The 19761-nt window shown below is 57.3% G+C and overlaps 2 protein-coding genes across 3 annotated transcripts; one reads left to right on the top strand and one right to left on the bottom strand.

Moving 5' to 3' along the window:
• Nucleotides 1-279: 279 nt before the first annotated feature.
• PERCC1 (proline and glutamate rich with coiled coil 1) lies at nt 280-1878 on the top strand (the record flags this gene model as incomplete). Its single annotated transcript, XM_079542958.1, has 2 exons — nt 280-305; nt 1113-1878. The coding sequence occupies 2 exons, from the start codon at nt 280-282 to the stop codon at nt 1876-1878; spliced, it is 792 nt and encodes a 263-aa protein (XP_079399084.1).
• Nucleotides 1879-3804: 1926 nt separating this feature from the next.
• On the bottom strand, nt 3805-19530 carry CLCN7 (chloride voltage-gated channel 7; the record flags this gene model as incomplete). 2 transcript variants are annotated; one of them, XM_079542849.1, is made up of 25 exons in its annotated part: nt 3805-3891; nt 3983-4063; nt 4150-4326; nt 4501-4560; nt 4666-4798; nt 4997-5082; nt 5294-5421; nt 5872-5923; nt 6263-6432; nt 7416-7509; nt 7900-8038; nt 8651-8711; nt 9117-9171; nt 9447-9563; nt 10041-10105; nt 10679-10772; nt 11078-11161; nt 11689-11751; nt 11939-12019; nt 12751-12860; nt 13140-13272; nt 13844-13909; nt 14073-14144; nt 15026-15097; nt 19381-19530. In XM_079542849.1, 25 exons carry the CDS (start codon nt 19528-19530, stop codon nt 3805-3807), a joined length of 2430 nt encoding a protein of 809 aa, XP_079398975.1. The 2 variants fall into 2 exon arrangements, with proteins under 2 accessions (XP_079398975.1, XP_079398976.1); XM_079542850.1 differs by having other exon boundaries at nt 19402-19530.
• Between the last annotated feature and the right edge of the window lie 231 nt (nt 19531-19761).

Raw genomic sequence — 19761 nt, 5'->3', positions numbered from 1 at the left:
TGGCAGCTGGGGCTGCCGATTTAATAGGTGAATCTACAGGAACAACACTTGAAAATCCCCTGGCGAGTGAGCCATTAAGGTGAGCCCTGCCTTCCGTCCCCGCGTCCCTCCCCGCGCCGCTCTCCCGTTGCTGGGTGCTAAAGCAAACCCTGGCTCTGTTTACCGAGTCTACTATTACAATACGGCTACCAAATATTTGCCAGCCGTCAGCTCGCTGCTCCGCTATAAATACTTCAGGCCCAGGTGGAGGGACAGCGAGGGGGAACGGCGCGGGAGCCTATGCATGGCCGGGCAGCAGCACTAAGGTGAGTGCCGACCGAGCCGGGCTGAGCCAGGGCACTGCAGGAGACACGGCACCGGGCAATGCCCTCCAGCCCCTGCAGCTCTGCTCTCCCTGCTTCCTGGAGGTGAGCATCCCTGCAGGGTGTGCAGAGCCCCTGGAGCAGAGCCCATCACTTGCCCGTGGAGGGGAATGGGGCATGTGGCTGAGTGCTCTGTAGTGAGCATAGAGGGGCCTCATCCAGCTCGGCAGGACTGAGCTGTGGCCAGAGCCTACAAAGCAGTGCTGGGAGGGAGCCAGGTTTATCCCCTAACAGAGAAACATTTGGGGTCCTTGTGGTGGGCTCTCAGCATCCTGGCGGTGCAGCCCATGGGGTTCAGTGCTGTGCCCAGGGCGGGAGGTGCTCAACACCATTCACCACCACGCAGAGCCCTGGGGCAACAGGGGACGTCCAGGGGAACACTAACCTTACTCTGTAGCTCGGGGGATGTTCGTACTGCTCCACATCCTGCAACTTGGATGGGACGCCCCTGCCGCCTCACATCTCACTGGGGACGTCCCTACTGCCCTGCACTTAGCGGGGTTAGAGGGGACACCCCCGCTGCCCTGTGTCCCATGGATCAGCGGGGACATCCCTGCTGTTCTGTGTCCCATGGCCCCCATCCCAGGGACAGGGGTACATCCCCGCTGCCCCGCACCCCACACTGGCGGTGGCACGGTGTGACACAGCCCCACAATGCCTGAGGGCGGAACACCGCAGCGGGGCAGCAGGACAGGACAGGGTGGGAGGACGGGGCTGCGTGCCACCCTCACGCCGTGTCCCTGCCCGCAGGGTGAGCCCAGGCCCCGGGGTGTCCCTTTGCACCGACATGGCTGCCGGCGTCATCCGGCCGCTGGCCGAGCTGCGGCTGCCCTCGCCCTTCCCGCACGGCCTGCTCCTGCCTGCGCATCCCGAGCCCGACTTCCCCGACCTCTCCGAGGAGGACGACGAAGAAGAGGAGGAGGAGGATGAAGAGGAGGCAGCAGAGCAGAGCGGCGGACCGGAGCCCGCCTGCCCCAGTGCCGCAGAGACCACGCTGCGACTCCTGCGCTTCTCAGAGCTCATCAGCTGCGACATCCAGCGGTACTTCGGGCGGCGGGGCCGGGAGGAGGCCGCTGGCGGCCACGGCGTGCCCGAGGACTGCAGCTCGCCCCGCAGCTCGCCCAGCCTGGGGCACACGGCACGGGGCGGCCGGGCGCAGCCGGAGGCGGCACTCGGTGCCCACGGCGCCGCACACAGGCTGGGGCCGCTGGCCGAGCTCTTTGAGTACGGCGTGCGCCGGTGCCTGGCACCGCAGGCGGTCAGCGGGAAGGCGCAGCGGCTGGAGAGGAAATACGGCCACATCACCCCCATGCACAGGAGGAAACTGCCGCCCTCCTTCTGGAGGGAGCCGGGTCCCGGCCCCGGCAGCCTCCTGCACGCCGGCACCCCTGACTTCAGCGACCTGCTGGCCCACTGGACGGTGGAGCCGGGGCCGGAGCTGCCGGGCAGCGGGCGGGAGCTGCCTCCTGTGCCGGGCCATGCGGGGCTGGAGGCCGAGCCCTACAGCGGGCTGTGACCCACTGCGACCCGCTGCAGCTCAGGGCTGCCACGCGCCGCCCAGGTAATGAGCAACCCATGGGCAATGGGACGCTTGGAGCCAGTGGGTCGGAGCCAGCAATGGGACGAGTGAATAAATGACTCCCACAGGCATGAGCGCGTGCGGTTTCCTTCACCACAGTATCCCTGGCCCTGGGTGGCAAAGGGCTGCAGCACAGCACCCTCGGCTCCAGGAAGAGGAGGAGGAGGGACACGCAGAGGCTGGAGGAGCACAGCCTGTGTTTGCTCGGCAGGCCCAATGTGGTGGATCCCATCCCCTTATCTCAGCTGTGCCGGGGCAAAGGGCAACGTGGGGCCTCACAAAGCACCCAGCTGCCAGCCAGCAATGCACTGCAGCCTGGGTGGGGGGACTCAGCAGCACCATACGGACCCAGGGCCACCGCACTGCCAGCAAGCAGGAACCAGGCTGGAGACTTCCCCTTCTCCATGGCCTCCTAGCTGCTGCTGGAACCCAGCCCTGTTACCAGGGTCCAGCCAAGGCATTCCCCCCTTTATTACAGTGGCTCTTTGTTGGCCTTGAAAGGGAAAAGCACCCAGGAAGAAGCTCTGGGCACCCACCCCTCGCCAGGGGGCTGTGACACGCAGCACTCCCCCCATACAAGCACCCCAAATCCCTGGCATTCTCAGGCAGAGCAGTGCTCACAGCCCCTAGCACCAATCCTGGGAGCTGAGCTCCAGCAACAGCACAAGGAGATGGAGGGAAGCACGAGACAGGCAATGCCAGAATAAAAGTACAAACAGGGTTTATTTCAGCACAGAAGTGGTTGGAAGCCCACAGGTACCAGCATTCCTCTGCCCTGCACAGCTCTCAGCCCAGAGCACAGCATAGGGTGCTGTCACTGCAGGGCATGGTGCAGTGCAAGGAGCAGGGATAGGGCCAGCACCTGTAGTGATGATGGCAAAGGAAGACAGAGGAGGGGGAGTTACACCAGGGGGATGTGAGGGCTGGAAACTCTCCTCACCCAGGGAGAAGCAGACCGGTCTCCCCCTGTGGCCCAGCCCAGCAGGACCCAGGCTACTGCGCCAGTCTAGACCAAACTGCAGCACATCCAGAAACACAGCTGAGGACCCAGCATCACTGAAGAAGCACTTCTGGGACTTGGAGGAGAGCAGGAGTCAGAGGGAACCATGCTCTAGGACCACCACCCCCCAAGGAAAAGGGGGTTCTCCTCTTCCCCTCCCCACTTAGAGCCCAGGCATGGCCACACTATCCCTCACACCTTGCCCTTAGAGGCAAAGCAGCTGAGGGAGCCAAGAAAGAGATGGAGGCAGCAGCTGCTGAACCATGGGAGCCCTTTTATTGCACAGCAGGGCAGGGAACTCCTCCAGCCAGAGGAGCAGAATTGCAGGAGTGTGGCACAGGGCTCACCCCCACAGTTGGCAGCAGCATAGGGAGAAGGGACAGGGACTTCGAAGCAGGAGGAGCCCCACCACTTCCCATCCCCACACAGCCTGACCCAGCCCCATACGGGGTGCTCAGCCAGGGCCAGGCCCAGACAGCCCAGGGTGGCAGCAGAGACAGAGGGCAGAGACTGTGGCAGAAAGACTGGGCCCAGCTCAGCAGGGCATGCCAGCTCCCCTGGGCCCACTCCTGCCTTCACCCAACCCGTGATGAACCTATGCAAGGAGCTAACAGAGCTAACCGTGTATTTTGATCCCTCAGGGAAGCAGAGGAAGTAGTGAGGAAGAGGAGAAGGGGAGCCAGCAGACTGGAGAAGGCAGCAACACACGGAGAGCCAGGGCAGTGTGGCTGGGTCGGTGCTCCAGGCACCGTGATGCCTCCACAAGCCAACCCTGTCCTCTCCCTGCCTCCACCAAAATAAGGTCCTGGTCTCAGAGGGGCCGGGGGCCAGGGCACAACTCTGCTGGGTCGTGCTGCCCCACGTCACGTTTGTGCCAGCGACAGCTCCTCCAGTCCCTCCTTCCCCAGGCGGTACCTGGCGAGGTCTTTGCGGGTGACCATGCCCACCACCTGCCAGGGAAAGGACAGAATTAAGCCCCGCACTAACGAACAGAACGTGGGGACAACAGCAGTATCCCCATGAGCCGCCCCAGGGCCTCACCTCATTGTGATTATTCACAACCACCAAATGCCGGAGGCCCAGGGCTCGGAAAAGTTTGAACACCCGCGGCAGAGACGCCTCCTGCAAGGCAGAGCGGGGCCGTGGCAGTCACGGCGTGCCCCCAGCTGGTGGTGGGCTCCACAGGGGCAGCGGCCCGCAGTCATTACCTGCGGCACAGTGTAGGGCGAGGGGTTCATGAACTCGCTCAGATCAATCATGCACTCGCGCTCGTCCTGGGAGACGTGGATGGACTGGATGGGGGGGAAGCGGGGATAGGCGTCCCGGAAATCCTTCAGCTTCAGCCGCCGCTGCACCAGGCTCAGGTTGGCCCTTTCCACAAAAACCTGGGGAGGAATGAGAGCCCTCAGGGACCACCCTGCTCACTGAGGCACTCAGCCGCACAGCCCCAGGGCACCCACACAGGCAGGGAGGGAAGTGGCCAGAAGCATGGGGTAGGCAGATCTTCTGGAGGGGAGCACTCAGCTTCCTGATCCCTGGGACGGTTGCTGTGTACTCACCTTGTGCTTCAGCAGGACAATGAGCTGGGAGCGCAGGATCAAACCCCGCAGCCCAGCCACCTGCAACAGAGCACCCAGCATGAGGCAGGGCTGGTTGGGGCAGCAACGTCCCACCACCACAGCCATCTCTTGCACAGACAACCCCCCAGGCAGTCCCAAGCCCACCTGTGTGGTGTTGGGGTTGCTCTCCACCACTGGGAAGCCGTTGTGGTTGGAGGAGGTGTCACTGAGGATGTCCACAACGGTGCCCACCCGCTCGATCCTCCGCAGGCAGGTGACAGGTGTGCTCATCACTTCCCTGCAAAGAAGGGTCAGTGTGAAACAGCCAGATGGCAGCACACCCCAAATCCACCCCAAAGTGCACAGCTCTCAGTCTTCTGCCCCCACAGCGTGGGAGGCATGGGAACAGACATCACCCTGCTGGGGAAGGGGCTGGGCTGGCAGCAGCATGACCCCAGGGCTGTCCCCAGAGGTGTCTGACCCTCAGTCCACCTACCTGGCTGTGAGCGAATGGGACGTCACAGGAGCCTCCCAGTGCAGGAAGGGCACGCTCTGCAGCTGGATGTGCATGTCGTAGAGCCCCTGCAAGGAGTGTCATGTCATCAGGAGATATGCCAAGGGAGTACAGCCAGGCAGCAGCTCCTCTCTGCATCAGATACCAGGGTCTCCTCCCAAGGCTCTGCAGAAGCCCCAGTCCTCACCTACAGCTTCCCCTGGCTCTGCAGTACTCCAGATTCTCACCCACAGCCTCCCACCCCATCCCAGGCTCACAGTGAATGCATCCAGTCCTCACCTCCACAAAGTAATCTCCCACAATCTTTGCTGTCATCAGTACCAGCATGATGGGGAATCCATAGGTGACGTTGCCTGTTGCCTCCATCATGATGACAGTGAGACTCAGCGTCATCCTCACTATCCCACCTGCAAGAAGCACCCGAGGGGATCAGGGGAGAGCGCCCAAGACCCTTCAGTTTCTGCACAGCAACCCAGGACTCTCACAAAGGCACCACATCCAACCCACCAAGGGACACCGCTCCCCTCTGCTGGCTTTGCAGGCAGGAGCCAGTCACCAAGTGACAGCAAACCACACAGTGACAGGGCTCTGGGGCAGGTTAGGGGAGGCCAGAGCTCCCAGGCACCTCCAGCCCCAGGATCTGCCCTGGACAAGCCCAGCCCTCATTTCCACCACAGTGCTGCCAGCACTTGGTAGTGTTGTGAGGTTGGGTTTTAACCTGACAGTACAGGCTGCACTCCAACTAGGGGAAAATCTTCATCAGAGAAGCAGAGAGCGTTTTTTCCCCACGCCACCTTCACTATGACACGAGTTGAATGTGGCCATGAACCCCCAAGGGGGGCAACTCAGCGACTCACCCAGCTGTGCAGCAGCTCCCATCAGGGCGTACTTCCCAGGGTCAGCCCAGATCTGAGCACAGGAGAAAGAAGAGACTGAGTGAGCCACTAGCTCCAGGGCACACAGAGATAACGGGCAGTGCCCCAGCCCCAAACCCCACTTCTGAAGGAGCAAAGCATGCCAGAAGCTGCCTGCACAGCCCGTATGTCAGCAGGGCTCTGTCAGGGCCAGGGAAAAACCCAGATGTTGCTCAGGAGAACATCAAGTGAGGAGTCAACCCACCCCGCGTTTCTCCAGACCACTGTGCCAGGCTCTCAGCCAGCTCCATGCCCACTGCCTGCGTGCACAGCCAGGTCAGCAGCAAAGGAGGTGAGCGAGAAGCTGCACTGCTCCTTCTCATCAAGTGCTCACCGAGCCCTTGGTCAGGTAGGACAGGGAGATGCCAAACAGCCGCCCCCAGGCAGCACCGATCAGCAGGGAAGGGATGAAGACCCCTGCAGACACCGTGAGGCCATACGTCCAGCAAGCCAGGAAGAAATACATCAGGGTGAACATGCCCAGTGTCATGGGGTTGTAGGAACCTGGGGTGGGAAGAGAACAGGGAATCAGTGCCAGTCCGACAGCCTGAACAGCACTACAGCCATGGGAGAACAGCCAGTAGCCCCTCCTGCAGGGCAGCGTGACAAACTTTGCAAAGCCCTGAGGGACCATCAGCACTGGAGGACAAGGTCTGGTGGGCAGAGGCACTGGTGAACTGGTCCCAGAACAGCTTTTAGATCAAAGCAGCAGCTCCAGGGGGCAGAGAACACTTTAGCATTACACGGGGTCCAAAGGAAATAAGAGCTGAAGTCTAAAAGCCAGATTTCATTTCTCACACAGATCCAAACTCCAAAATCCACCTCCACAACCTACCCAGAAGGTAAAGTCATTCAGGGGCAAGAAGCCCAGCTAAGTAAGAAACCAGCCAGAGATATTTCCAGGACAGACTTCAGAGAGCAAGCAAGGGTCAGTCACGCTCCCACACAGATCAGAATGACAGCTTGCTAACAGACAAAACTGGTTCCTTGTTCACAGGCAGCCCTGAGGGCAGAGCCCTTTGGCTCAGCTTATGGTGCCTCCAAACACAGCACCCATCCCTCCCTCCCTCTGCTGCAGCAAAGGAGCTGACATCTCCTTGGGTAGCAGGGAAAGGAGCAGCTTTGTTGTTAAGATCAGAATTTGCTTGCTGGTAGAAAAACCAGACCACTGTTATACCCAGCACAGCACTGTGCCCTGCAGCCAGCACAAGGCTCAGGGCAGATCTGCCCTGATGGGTGCATGGCCACAGCAGAGGAACACCAGCACCTCCTGTTTGCAGCACTGCAGGGGTACTCAGCTGCTGGTAGCCACAGCAGCCACTGCCTACAGCCCCACACAGTGCTTTTCTGGACCTCACCGTGCCCTCTTTAAGCCACACTAATCATACCCCACCCCATCCCACAGGCAACAAGGGAACAGGTCAGCCACTGTGCGCACATTCTGTCCTGCACTGCTCTTCAAGGAAGCATTCACTTGGTACACAGACCTGGAGGGTCATGGAAGAGGTTGACAACGCTCTTCTCAGGTGTGTTGAAGAAGGCAGTTGCCATGGAGTTGTACTCTCCGTCAGCACAGAAAAGCTGGAAGGGAAGGAAAGAAAGAGTTAGGACTGTCAGCTATGAGCTGCCCCACAGCAGGGCAAGCGGCCGTTCTCCAGTTGGTGCAGAGCTGGGGGGACTGCACACAGCAAGCACACCAATGCCACAGCACTTCCCTCCTGCTACTGTGCTGCTGGTGACAGAGACCTGTGCAAAGCAACACCACAGCCCAGGTGGGGCTCACATCTCTGAGATGGGTGTTAAGGCAAGGAGTCCAGAGCAAACTCAAGGTCTCCAGCTCCACACAGAGCAGAGGGCAGTGGCTGCAGGGGAACCAGCAAGCCCAGGGCCACAAGCTCCAGCAGAGTCTCACTCCCCTGCTCAGGCTCAGGGTATCCCTCACCTCAGGTGCAGCTCACCAGCATCTCCTACCTGCAGAGGATAGGCCACTGAGCTCCCCTGGATGGGCTGGCAGTCTCGAGAGCAGTAAATCATGACGAAGCCCACGGCCGCCGTCACCGCCGCAACCAGCATGGCCTCAATCACCTGGAGGCAAGGCCTGTGGATGTACCTGAAAGGGAGCAGAGCAGTGAGCTCAGCTCTGCCACAGCAGCACCCAAGGCTGCCAGAGGTGAGATGCAGCAAGCCTTACAGGCTGCAGGAAATGGAAGGCTGTGCCAGGAGAGGGAGGGCAGCAGAGAGCCAAGCCCAGTAAGCTTCACCCCAGGAGGAGTGATGCCCTGGGAGATGCTGCAGACCCTTCACCAGCTCTGCTGATGCCACAGGTCACCCCTCTCTGACATCCCAAGGCTGGTTCTGGGGTTTGAAATGCTGGTGGCAAGTATGGCTGTGCCAGAGTGGGTTCTGATGGGCTCAGCAGCAATCTTTCTCTCATTGCTCTCATGCTGCAATCATGTCTTGCACAGTACTTGCACTTGTTTGAGCAGCCAAGTCACTAAGAATAAATACTTAGCAGGATCATAGCAAAGGAGGGATGATGTGGGTCAAAGCCTTGGGTGCAGGCAGCAAGAGGCACATGGCACCTTTATCTGTCAGGTTTCAGGGGCTGCTGCCACTATGCATGAGGTTACAGCCTGGCTTTGGCTGGGAACATCACAACCGGGAAGCACAGAAGATATCAGCCAACCCACTTGAATTATTTTGGCTACCCACAAGCTCTTACCTGATCCGGAACATCGTTAACCAATAATTCAGGGCATTGAACAGAGCCCCCAGGATCCCACCTGCGAGTGGAAAGGAGGGAAGAGTCAGCATGCAAGTCTCAGGTTCTCCTACAGCCACACAAGACCCAAGAGAAAAGGGGAAGTTCAGAGAGACAACGATGACACACTCAGCATGACTGGCTGCCCCAGGGCACGTGGCAGCACAGGGCTGTCCATGACTGCAACACCCCAACCCCACAGAGGATTTTGCAGGATACAGATTACATGTTCTCTCCTTTGTTACAAGGGTGAGGGGCTGGCCCAGGATCCTGCTCTCACCCCCATAAATTCCACAAACAGCCTCTGCTCTTGAGTTAATGGATTTTCCACTCCCCCCAGGAAAGTAGATCCTGAAGCTTTTTAGGCCCAGACAGAACAGAGGCAATGATTCATACTAATTGGATCGAAAGAGCAGAATTCCCTTACCAACTACTCCCATAAAGATGAAGATAGGAATTTCCTGGATCGTGTATCCCATTTTCTGCAAACAAGAGATGGGTTTCAGATCTTCTGGACATTTGACTGCCAGTCACTGTCTGTCTGTGGCAGCATGCCTGGAGCAGCCCCAGGATGTGCCCTGAATGCTCCTTAGCAGCTAGACCCAGCAGGGGCTGCAGGAACACCTTCTACTCATGCTGGTGAAGCTGGGATCCAGCCAGACCCCAGAGCCTGCCCCAGGCAACATTTTAAGAGAGACTGAAGTCCCAGAACCCCTGAGTGCCTCTAACTTCCCCGGCAGAAGAATCTGTGGCATACCTCGCTATCAAACCTGCCAAAATTGATGAGCCCAGGGCTGGACAGATCCCAAGCATTGCCGTGGTAAACACTCAGGACAGAGTTCAGAGTGAACGTGGAGATCATGGAGGCAAAGAACTAAAAAGAGATGCAGCACATAATTACTGCTAGACAGAGCCAGCCCAGCTCCATCCACACTATCCCCAAATATCCCCCATGGACTTGATACCCAGGATGTGCTGGGGACAAGTGTCACATTCCCCATGGACACGCTCTGGGCAGGCTACACCAACCACGGACTCACTCCTCCTCACTCCTCACCTCTCCTCTGCCCTGTGGCAGCTCCCTTGGAAAAGGAGTTGGCAGCTTCAGGAAATGAGACCTCACTCAGACAGACTCAAATTTAGCCCCTGGGAGCTAAAAGGGAATTTGGGATGCCATGACCTCTGCAATGCATTACACAGCTGCCCAAGGGAAGGATGAAAGGAGGCACACAGCTGTAGGATATGGAGCCTCAGGGCACAGGAGGAAAGATGATGCCTCAGCGCCATCGCAGCCTGCGTTAACTGGATTAAGGCCTGTCTTAATTTACTGCTTCTGCTTTGCAGCACTTACAATTCTCCATGTCAGGAACTGGTTCCAGAAGGAAGCTCCTTCCTCTAAGCTGAAGAGGACACCCCCTGCAAGTGCAAGACACAAACATCCTCACAACAGGCACGTGCCACAGACTCTCACCTCTCAGCACCAGCCAAGGCAGCCAAATCCATCCCAGCTCACGTGCCCCACAGCTCCCGGAATCAAGCAAAGGGACCAACCAAGCCCAACACACTTGATATACTGTTTGTAGCAAAGCCTCTTCACTGCCTCTCCTCCATCCCAGGAAACAACATTTAGGATCAGACACAGGTAACCCCCTCCTCTCTTCCCAAGATCTGCACGGCAGGGCAGGGCAGCATGGAGGAGTGGTGGGCATTTCTCAGGAAGGCTCATGGCATAACCACAGAGCAGACACAGTTCCCCTTCTCAATCCTGGAACTGGCAGAGGTTGGCAGCACACCAGACTGAGTAGCTTATAGATTCCTACCATGCAACACCCAACCTCTGGGCTTCCAAGCAAGAACCTGAGCCTGGAAGTAAATGAGGGGCCGTCCCAGCCCAGGCTCCTGCAGTGCCCCGTGCAGATCCCTGAAGGCAAGAGCAGCCCCCTGAGAGATGCACGCAGCACTGCTCAGCATCAGAGCTGACACACATACCCACGGGGGCACCAAACGCCGCAGAGACGCCGGCAGCAGCTCCAGCTGAGACAAAGTCCCTTTTTTCTGTGTCTCTGCGGAAGTACTCAAAGATCTGAAATACCAAAAGTGAAGGCAGGTTCAGGCATGGCCAAAGGCATGAGATCGGAGGAGACACAGTTACAACCCCTTGCCACCAGCAGAACCCCATGGAGCTGTTTTGGGTACCACAAGCAGCAACAGGAGGGAATTCAGGTGGCACCAAATGGAGTCCACAGCTCCCTCCTCTATGGCACCTTCCCCAGAGGAGTCAGAGCTGCACCAGCCCACTGCTTGGCTGGGCTCTGACACCAGGAAGGCCAGCCAGGCACTGTGCTCTGTGCTCAGCCTATAGCAGAACTCCTTGCCCTGAGCACCAACCTTGAAGTCTCTCTTCAAAGATGTGGATCTTCCCTGGGAAATGCCAGCAGCAATCACAGATCCAGAGTGAATCATTGGTCCTTCCTGTAGGCAGGAGAGTGGAGTCAGACCACGGAAGGAAGAACCACTACAGCTAAGGAAAACTGGGGAAGGTTGGATGCTGATCCCTGGGTAATGGCCCTAAAGAAGCTGGATGCTATACTTGTACCAGCTCTGTCTCTGCAGGTACAGTGATAAAGGATTTTGGTCAATAGAGACCTTGCAATTTCTTCCCCAGCCCCAGATCCTCATTCTAGCACATGGCTCCTGTTCCCACCAGCACTCCCTCTGGCAGAGCAGACAGGAGCTTACAAAGACTGCCTTCCTTGCCTTCAGCCCCAGCAGGTCAGCCAAGTCCAAGTGTGGCACCTGTGCTCCCCCAACTGACATTCATGGTGACAAACACAGGCAGACACAGGCTGCTGCTCTCCTGCCCTCAGCTAAGCCACACACCAGACCGGCAGGGAATAAAACCGGGAAGTCACCGCAGGGCTGGTGCTGAGCTGTGGCAAACATGCCAGCAGCAGATAACAACAGCCCAGGAGCACAACAGAGAGCTTTATGCACATCACCTTCCCAACAGCCAGGCCGCCGACCACCGAGAGGATGACCCCGCAGACTTTGATCACCAGGGTCTGCAAGACAGAGCAAGAGGCACAGCACATCACGAGGCTGACAGGAGCACCCCAGGCTGCTACAGTGAGCCCAGCTCCATCTCTGCCACAAACACAGAGGGAATGCCCCACGGTACAGGAATGAAGCACGTTTGCTCCAGCCCGGCCCATGCAGTAGGAACTCATCCTGTGAGCTCCCACTTCTTACCTTGAGGCGGACAACGTGTGGGATCTTCACGCCATTGAGGTAGCATTTAATCTGGGGAATGCCACTGCCAGCTGCGACGGGCTGTGAGGAACAGGAAGGAGTCAGCACCTATCACATACAGGATGGAGCCTGGGGACACGCTGCCACCTTACCCTGGCCCTAAGCACAGGCTTATATACCAAGCATATCTTGGGGAGGCTCCAAACTTATTTACAAGCTCTTGAGAGGCACCTGCTGTGCCCCCACAGACACACTGCCCCAAAGGGCAAACAGATGCAGTCAGCAAGTTCTAGGGGAGCATAAGATTGTTCCCTGCAGAAAGATCACACTTGGTGGCCAGGGAAAACTTTGCCAGAGAGCAAGGGCAAAGCAACAAGGAGGCTGCTGCTGACCTGCATGGGGTCGTTGCCCTCTCTCAGCCTCAACTTGCCCTGCAGACATCACCAGTCAGCTGCCAGTTTCTGACTTTTCCTCTTGAGTGTGTCTTAGAGCACCTAACCTGCCTACTCACAAACATGCAAAGCAAAGAGGCTGAGCCCAGTTCAGAGCTTGCATGAACTGACTTAATTTGCAAGAGGTGCACCCACATCCAAGGCTGAAGCATGCCCTTCTGCCACCTCCCCTGCCCCAGGCTGCTGGGGCTGCAAATGAAGGCAGCACATCCTGACAGCCTGCCACCTAAGGAGAAACCTTACAGCACAGATGTTTCCAGCCAACACCAAGGCGTTGGGCTTCAGAGGGCCAGTTCAGCAGGAACACATCTGATGGATGTTACAGGAGTACCTCCTCACAGGCAGCCTCCAAACCCTCACCTCTATAAAAGCAACGATAACAGAGCCCACCATCACCACACTGGCATTCAGAGTGGCCCAGAGTAACAGAGAGAAAGACAGGCCCCCTTTCTCTGTGAACTTGTCGATGTCTGTGGAGAAGGATCAAGGAAAGGCTGCTATCAACTCAGGAATATCCCTCCCACCATCACAAAGCATCACCATGGGGCTCCTGAGGCCGTGGTGTGCAGAGTGCATCGATGGGAGCACTTGGATGCAGGCAGCACCTCAGAGCAGTGCTGAGAGCAGCAGGACCTGTGCACCAAGCCCAGAAGGAAGCTGCCCTCTCCTCCAACATCCTTCTTGTTGCCACCGGGAGCAGAAAACACAGATCCTGCCTGGCTGGAGGCCTCAGCTCCATGCAAGGATACTGTCCTTCACCACACGGTACTTCAGCCCAGCCAGGTTCTCCACCACGATGTCAATGAAGCAGGCAACGAGGCCGGTGAGGATGCCAATCATGGCACAGATGACCCAGCGCTTGATTTCCACGGTCCGGAAGGCCTGACAGACAAACAGACAGCCATCAGAACCCACTGCTGCCCAACCCTGCATCCACAGCCCCTAGTGTGCATCAAGATGGGCTCCGGACCACCTGGCCACCTTCCCAGTCAAGTCCCAACCTTCTTTATCCTCTGCTTGGCATAGGACTGTAAAGCCTGACCTATTTCAAGGCAACCCCCAGTGCTGTTGTGCCTCCGAGGGATCTCTGGCTGGAAGACAAGCTTTCCCAGCTCGCCTGCCTCCATCAAGCCTCTCAGCACACTCTCCTGCTCTACCTTGCTGCAGTACTAGCTCCCAAAGTCCCCAGGATAGGACGTTCCCCACTGCAGGTGTTCTACCCTGCCCAGCAATATCACCACGGCACCCAGGCGAGCTCCTCATCCCTCCCCTGTGCCACACTGGGCTCCTGCAGAGCTGGTCCCCCTGCCCATTGCAAACTGGTGGACACCCATCAAACCACACAGCTCAAGCACTGCTGCTGAGCACCGCATTCCCCTGGCACACAGGGAGCAATGGTTGAATGGTGTCAGTGTGCAGGGACGATGGATAACCAGGTCGTGGCAGGGCTCACCGCATGGTTTATCCTTCTTTCCTCTTCCAGGAACAGCTGGTTTTCACTGTTGTCATAGTCCAGGCTCTAGCTCAGAGAAGAGAGATGCTGTTAGTGTCTAATGCTGGGAAAGACCCCTATGCCAGGGGAGGGCCAATCTGAGACCTCACTCAAGAGCTATCCCTCACCAGTGCCTCAGAGAGGGCAGCTGGCAGCAGCAGAGCTGAGGAAGAAGCAGGGATGCACATACCTCGTACTTGAGCGACAGGAGCTTCTCATTGTGGGGAATCTCGTTGGGATGCGGCCGGGGGAGCTCTGTCTCCTGTGGGTCAAGACACAGAGGTTGGCAGGGTCCCTGCCTGCCTCCCTGAGGGCAACCAGCAACTGACACAGAAATACTCATGCCATAATGCTGGCTTGGTGCTGGTTTTACTGCATGAGCACCCAGGAAGCACAGGAAGGACCAGAGAGAGAGCAGTCTTAGTGCCCAGGGCAGTTTCCCACTGCTCAGTGTGTGCAGATTTAAGTCAGATCAAATAGCCCTCTGTGTGTGCACCCCTGGCCCTCCAGGACCGTCCCCAAGCAGGACGTGTCCCATGGGCAGCCACAGGTACAGCAGAGCAGGGACCAGGCAGGCAGAGGTTCTGCACAGCCTGCACCAAACTGCTATTTTAATAAATCACAGCAGCTCTGTGCTCCCAGTGGAGGGCAACATTTCACCGCAACAGGAAATTCCTTTGGCTTAAAGCAAGGAGCTATTTCAAGCCGATTGTGCTTTCGAGTAGAAACTAAATTCTGTTTCATAAATGCCTTTGATCATGCAAGCTTCTCCCAGCTCTGATTTAAGGCATTCACTGGGGCTGCAGGAGGGGTCCCAATGGCATCACTGCCCTTCTTCCAGTCCTGCATTACAGCTACATCCAGAACTGGCCCAGTCTTTCCTCCAAAGCACTGCATTAAGATATGCTACAGCAACCCAGTCACAAGTATTCCAGCTGGAACCAGCAACAGAAATGCCTTTCAATAGCTGCAGCACTCAAGACCCAAGGATGGCCATGCAGGAACCTTCACATGACAAGCAGGATGGGGGAGAAAGAGCAGCACTCACAGTGTCCCATGGCTAACCCTGCTGCCCTGGGAGCATCCCCATGGGTTATTTCACAGTAAGGAAACTCAGTCACATCCCCTCTCAGTGCCACTCACCAGCTCATGGATGTCCTCATTGAGATCCACATTGCTCAGCTGTCCAGGGCGCAGAAAGGAGGAAGGAGTGAACTACAAAGAGAAGAGAGAACAAAGTCAGTTCCTGAATGCACCACCAGCAGATGGCCCAGCTGGTGCCAGCTGCACACAGCACACCCTCAGGCCCAGGCTGGGTCCTGCTCCTCAAAGTGCTTCCATGCATGGAATCCCCACGGAAGGCCAGAGCTTGTGTTTGTCCACCCCTTGTGCCTCCCTGCCAAGCTCCAGCGCTGTCCAGGAATGGTGTGAGGTGTTGGAAGGGGGGACAGACCAGCCCCCAAGCAGTCAGGGCTACTCCTCAGCCAGGCAGCAATAAGGGATGGCCAACGGCACTTTTTGTTCCTCCACCTGCTCTGCAAGAGGCCAGGGAGATGAGCACACCAGCACGTTCACTTCCCTCAAAACCCTCAGTGCATTGGGCACAGCACAGCGCCTAGGCTGGCTGCCAGCACTGTGTGCACAAGCAGGGACACCAGCACTGCTCAGCAGCGCCCAGGACAGTGCCGGGAAGGTTCTCCTTTCTCTGGTGAGCCCTCAGGCTTGTTACGAGCAGCACAATTGCACAACACAGGAGTCTGGGGATTTTTCTGGGCCAAGACAGGCTTGGGCTCAGGCTGAACCAGCCCAGCAGTGCACACGGAGCCCCAGCAGCAGCAAGAGAGCTGCCCTCACCCGCTGCTGTTATGAAACATGGGGATATACAAGGGCGTGAGAGCAGCACTGCCACTAAGAACAGCCCAAACACCATTTCTCAACATCCACATCTTCCCTTCTGCAGCCTCTCACCCCTCTGATAGCCCTACTCCCAAACAGCTGAAGGACCAGAGAATAAAGGAGCACTGAAGAGCAATAGGAAGGTCCCAGCAGGGCAGCCCCTCTCTGCAGGGGCCTGCAAGCTGCAGATCCCAGCTAGAGCCCCTCCTGCTTTAATCCCCACAGATCCCGCCTGGAACGCGCAGGCCAGAGCAGCGGGAGCCACGCACGTCACTGCAATGAAGAACACCCCTTTGTGTTTGCAGCCTGACCTATTTTCCCTTTTCCCCATCTGCTCCACACACTCATTTACTCCCTGACCTGTGGATGGGCTTCGCCCCCACTTCCCAAACCCTCCAGCTCAGCACCAGTAAAACTCCTAGGAGGCAGGCAGACCAATGCTGTTAACCATGCAGGGACACATGGGAGCAGGGGGAGCTTTTGCAGGCACCAGCCTGCTCCCCCAAGTGATTATAGAGCACTGGAACACAAACAGGAAAGAAAAGGAATTGCAGTCGGACCTGAAGCTGGATTCCGTGTTACATTTGAAAACATCTTGCTTGTATAACAGAATCCCTGCCCAGCTCATCCTGAACCCTGGCAGCAGGCAGCACTCAGACAGGCTGAGCACATTTAGAGCACAGCTGGCTCCATCCTGCCAGCACAAGGATCACATGCTGGAAGAACAGCAAAAGGCTTTTTCCATCACACCCATTTTCCACAGGAGGAACAGGGGAAATGGGACAACAGACGCAGACAGAGGATTATCTGTGCACGGCTCAGAGATGTGCAGCCCAGGCAGCATGACCCCAGCCTGGATGCTTTCCAAGCACAGCCTGCTGTTCCCAGGCACATATGATGTTGGCGTGACTGCAGTGCCCCTACAACAGCACACATGTTGTCAGAACCCAGAGGATGCAGACAGATCATCAGCTCTCCCATCCCAGATGGGGACACCTGGGACCTCCCCACCGGCAGAGGAAGGTGATGTCACCCAGCCCTCAGCAGTCCTGTTGGCTCAGGGAGATCTTCATGCTGTCCCAGTGACCTGATGAGGGGTTACAGAGGAGATAAGGCCACACATTCCTCAAAGCCCCATATCCATAGGTCAGGAAGCAGTAGAATTGCAGCAAGGGAACAACTGCTTAGAGAAAGCCCATCACAGCAGTGATGTGTCTCAGAGAGCGGTCACAACACGACACTGGCTTGTGAATAGAGGAACAACTTCAAACAAGGCTATCTAGAACAGCCACAAAGCAAACACTGCCTGTGTACACAGTGGGCTTTTAGTGCCTTGCTAACTGGACTCTGCAGAACCACAAATGGAGCTTTTGCTCCATAACTCATCTGCAGGGCAGCCAGCAAGGCCAAACCTGCAGGACAGCACTGCATCCACAACCACCCCCCAGAGACACAGAGTACCCTCCATGAGCAGTTCTCTATCACCACCCTGCTCCTCACTAACAAGCTCTGAATGCTCGTGGTTTTGTTATCAGTGAGATAAAGCACTGTGCACAAACCACACCAGCAGCCTGCACTGTATAAGCAAGAGGGCTTTCAGCCCCCAGTGCCCTCCTGGCTCTGCTCAGTGGTGGGAAAAGATAACTCCTGTCATGCCACCGGACAGCTCACTGTGGTCCATGGGGGAATATGAGCAATCCCATAGCCTGACAACCCCCTGCCCACCCTCCCCTTCCCTGGCACCCTCAGGAGCATAAGCACCGCACAGGTCCCAAAGACAAGGCACTGTAGTACACATACAGAATGCACCCTCAAGGGGTAGCAAAAAAAATATTAGTTAAAAAAAAAACAAAACAAAACACACCTCAAGCTAATGATGGGAATTGGCTGCTCTTACTGAAGTCATCCACCCACTTCTCAGTTTGAGAATTTGTTCCATGCAACGTGAAAACATGGGAGGAGGGCAACCCACACCTTGGGGCACGTGATGCTCAGATGTGCAGACAGCACCTTGCACAGCAGCACAGCCAGGTCCTGATGGGATGAAGGCTGACCCAGCTCTGGTGCTGTGCTCAGCTCCCCTGAGCCAGCAAACCCCAGAACAGAGAGCCCAAGCACATCCCTGCAGCTCACCTCTGTCACCATGGACACACGCACTGAGGGCACTCTCACCTCCCACCCACCAGCTCTCAGTCACTCGCAGAAGTTAGCTGGGGAACTACAGACCCGTATTTCCTTTCGTGATTTTAAAATCACTTTCATTTCCATTAAAAGAACATGCAAGGGGAAGAAACCCCAATTGGGTGCCATTTCTGTTGTAGTATCATGACCCAAAACAAAGTCTCCCATCACAAAAACAGCTCCACCCTCTGCCAAAGCTATCCCGTCCCCACTTCTCAGTACCCCCTGCCTGGTACCATGCTGTCATCACACCCAGCTGGTTCCTATTGGTGTAACCTGGCCATAGACAGTTATGGGGGTATGAGGACATTGCCAGAGACCTGCTCTCCTCCTCACGTACCCATATGGCTGTGCTTGTAGCAGCACAGAGCTACAAAGGGTCCTACTGAGCTGTTTGGCATTAAGGTCACAGGACCACTTGTGGAAAGAAGCAGCTGTGCTGACCTGTGCTGCCAGGTCAGCGCCCACCCTGCTGCCCATCATCCCCACCCCGTGCTGAGAGCTACAGTACAGCACTCACTCCTGTGCTCTAAGGGAAACAACACGCAGTGCTCTGTCACCAGCTGGACCATCAGGGAATAAACACAGTGGCAATAAACACAGACCAGCAGGGGCAGGTCTCACCCCGCCCGCTGTCCCTGCTGTTTCTTCAAAGCTACTCACAGAAACCCTTTTTCTAATTGACCCCCAGCCAAGAGATCTGATTAATCCTTCCCTTACCATGCCTCAGACCTGCAGCTCTCACCATGTGATTTGTAAAGGCAGCATGCTGTAGATACACCCAGAGGTGCTGTACTGACCTTATTTCTCCTTCCAGATCAGAACAGCTGCAGGACCACAGCCGATTCCAGCCAGCCAGCTGTGCCCCCATCCTGCCCAGCCACACCAGAAACCTGCAGCCTAACAAACCCTGAATTTTTCTCTAATTAATCTAACAAGCCTGCTGTTCTGATCTACCCAGGAGCAGGGCAGCACAGAACCATGCCAGACAACAGAACCAGGCTAAAGGCTGCCAAAGCCTGCCTTCCTAACTATGCTGAAGGCTTCCCACAAACTTTCCATAGGAAATTCACCAGCTCTGTGCTCAGGCAGCCCCTCTCCCACCCAGCACGCACACAGCAGTGCTCCATGGACTCAGCCTGGCCCAAATCACAGCCCCAACTCTCCGAGCATCACACAGAAGCTTACTTTAGGATGAGATTAACTTCTCCAAAGCGATTTACAAAGAAGGAAGGGGCCTTTCTGCGCTAAAAACACCGCCCACCCCGGACTCTCTCTTTGCCTCCATACATACACCATCACGTCCAGCTGCCAGACCCGCACGGCAGCAGACTGATAAGGATCGGGCTCTCCCACAGAACGACACTGGAAGCAGGAATTAAAAGGGCGTTCCCAGCAGCCGGGAGCCACGCACCCCGTGCCCGGGGCCCACCCCGCATCACCTGCCGGGCGCCGCCCGCCGCGCCGGGCCCGGTTCCGTTGAGCAGCGGGGTTGTCTCCCCGGCACGCTCGTCCTCGTCGTCGCGGGGGTCGCGGCCGGACCACGACACCTTCTTGGCGACGTTGGCCATGCGGAGCGGCTGCGACTCCGGCGGTCCCTGCCTCACCGGCCGGTCATGTGACACCTGCCGGCGTCACGTGAGCACTACGGCGTCCGGCGCGGCGATCGCGCCCCGGGGCACCATGGGAGTTGTAGTCCCCGCGTCCTGCGGGGCCGCTTTCAGCCCGCGGCTCGGCACCGCCCGCGGGGCTCTGTGGCTCCTGGAGGGCAGGGCGGACAGGCGGGGCGGTGGGCAGCTGGG

Source organism: Tetrao urogallus (genome assembly GCF_951394365.1).
Source record: "Tetrao urogallus genome assembly, chromosome: 15".
In the NCBI taxonomy this organism is placed as follows: domain Eukaryota; kingdom Metazoa; phylum Chordata; class Aves; order Galliformes; family Phasianidae; genus Tetrao; species Tetrao urogallus.
Note: the sequence above shows the minus strand (reverse complement) of the source record. Positions and strands in the feature narration are given on the sequence as shown.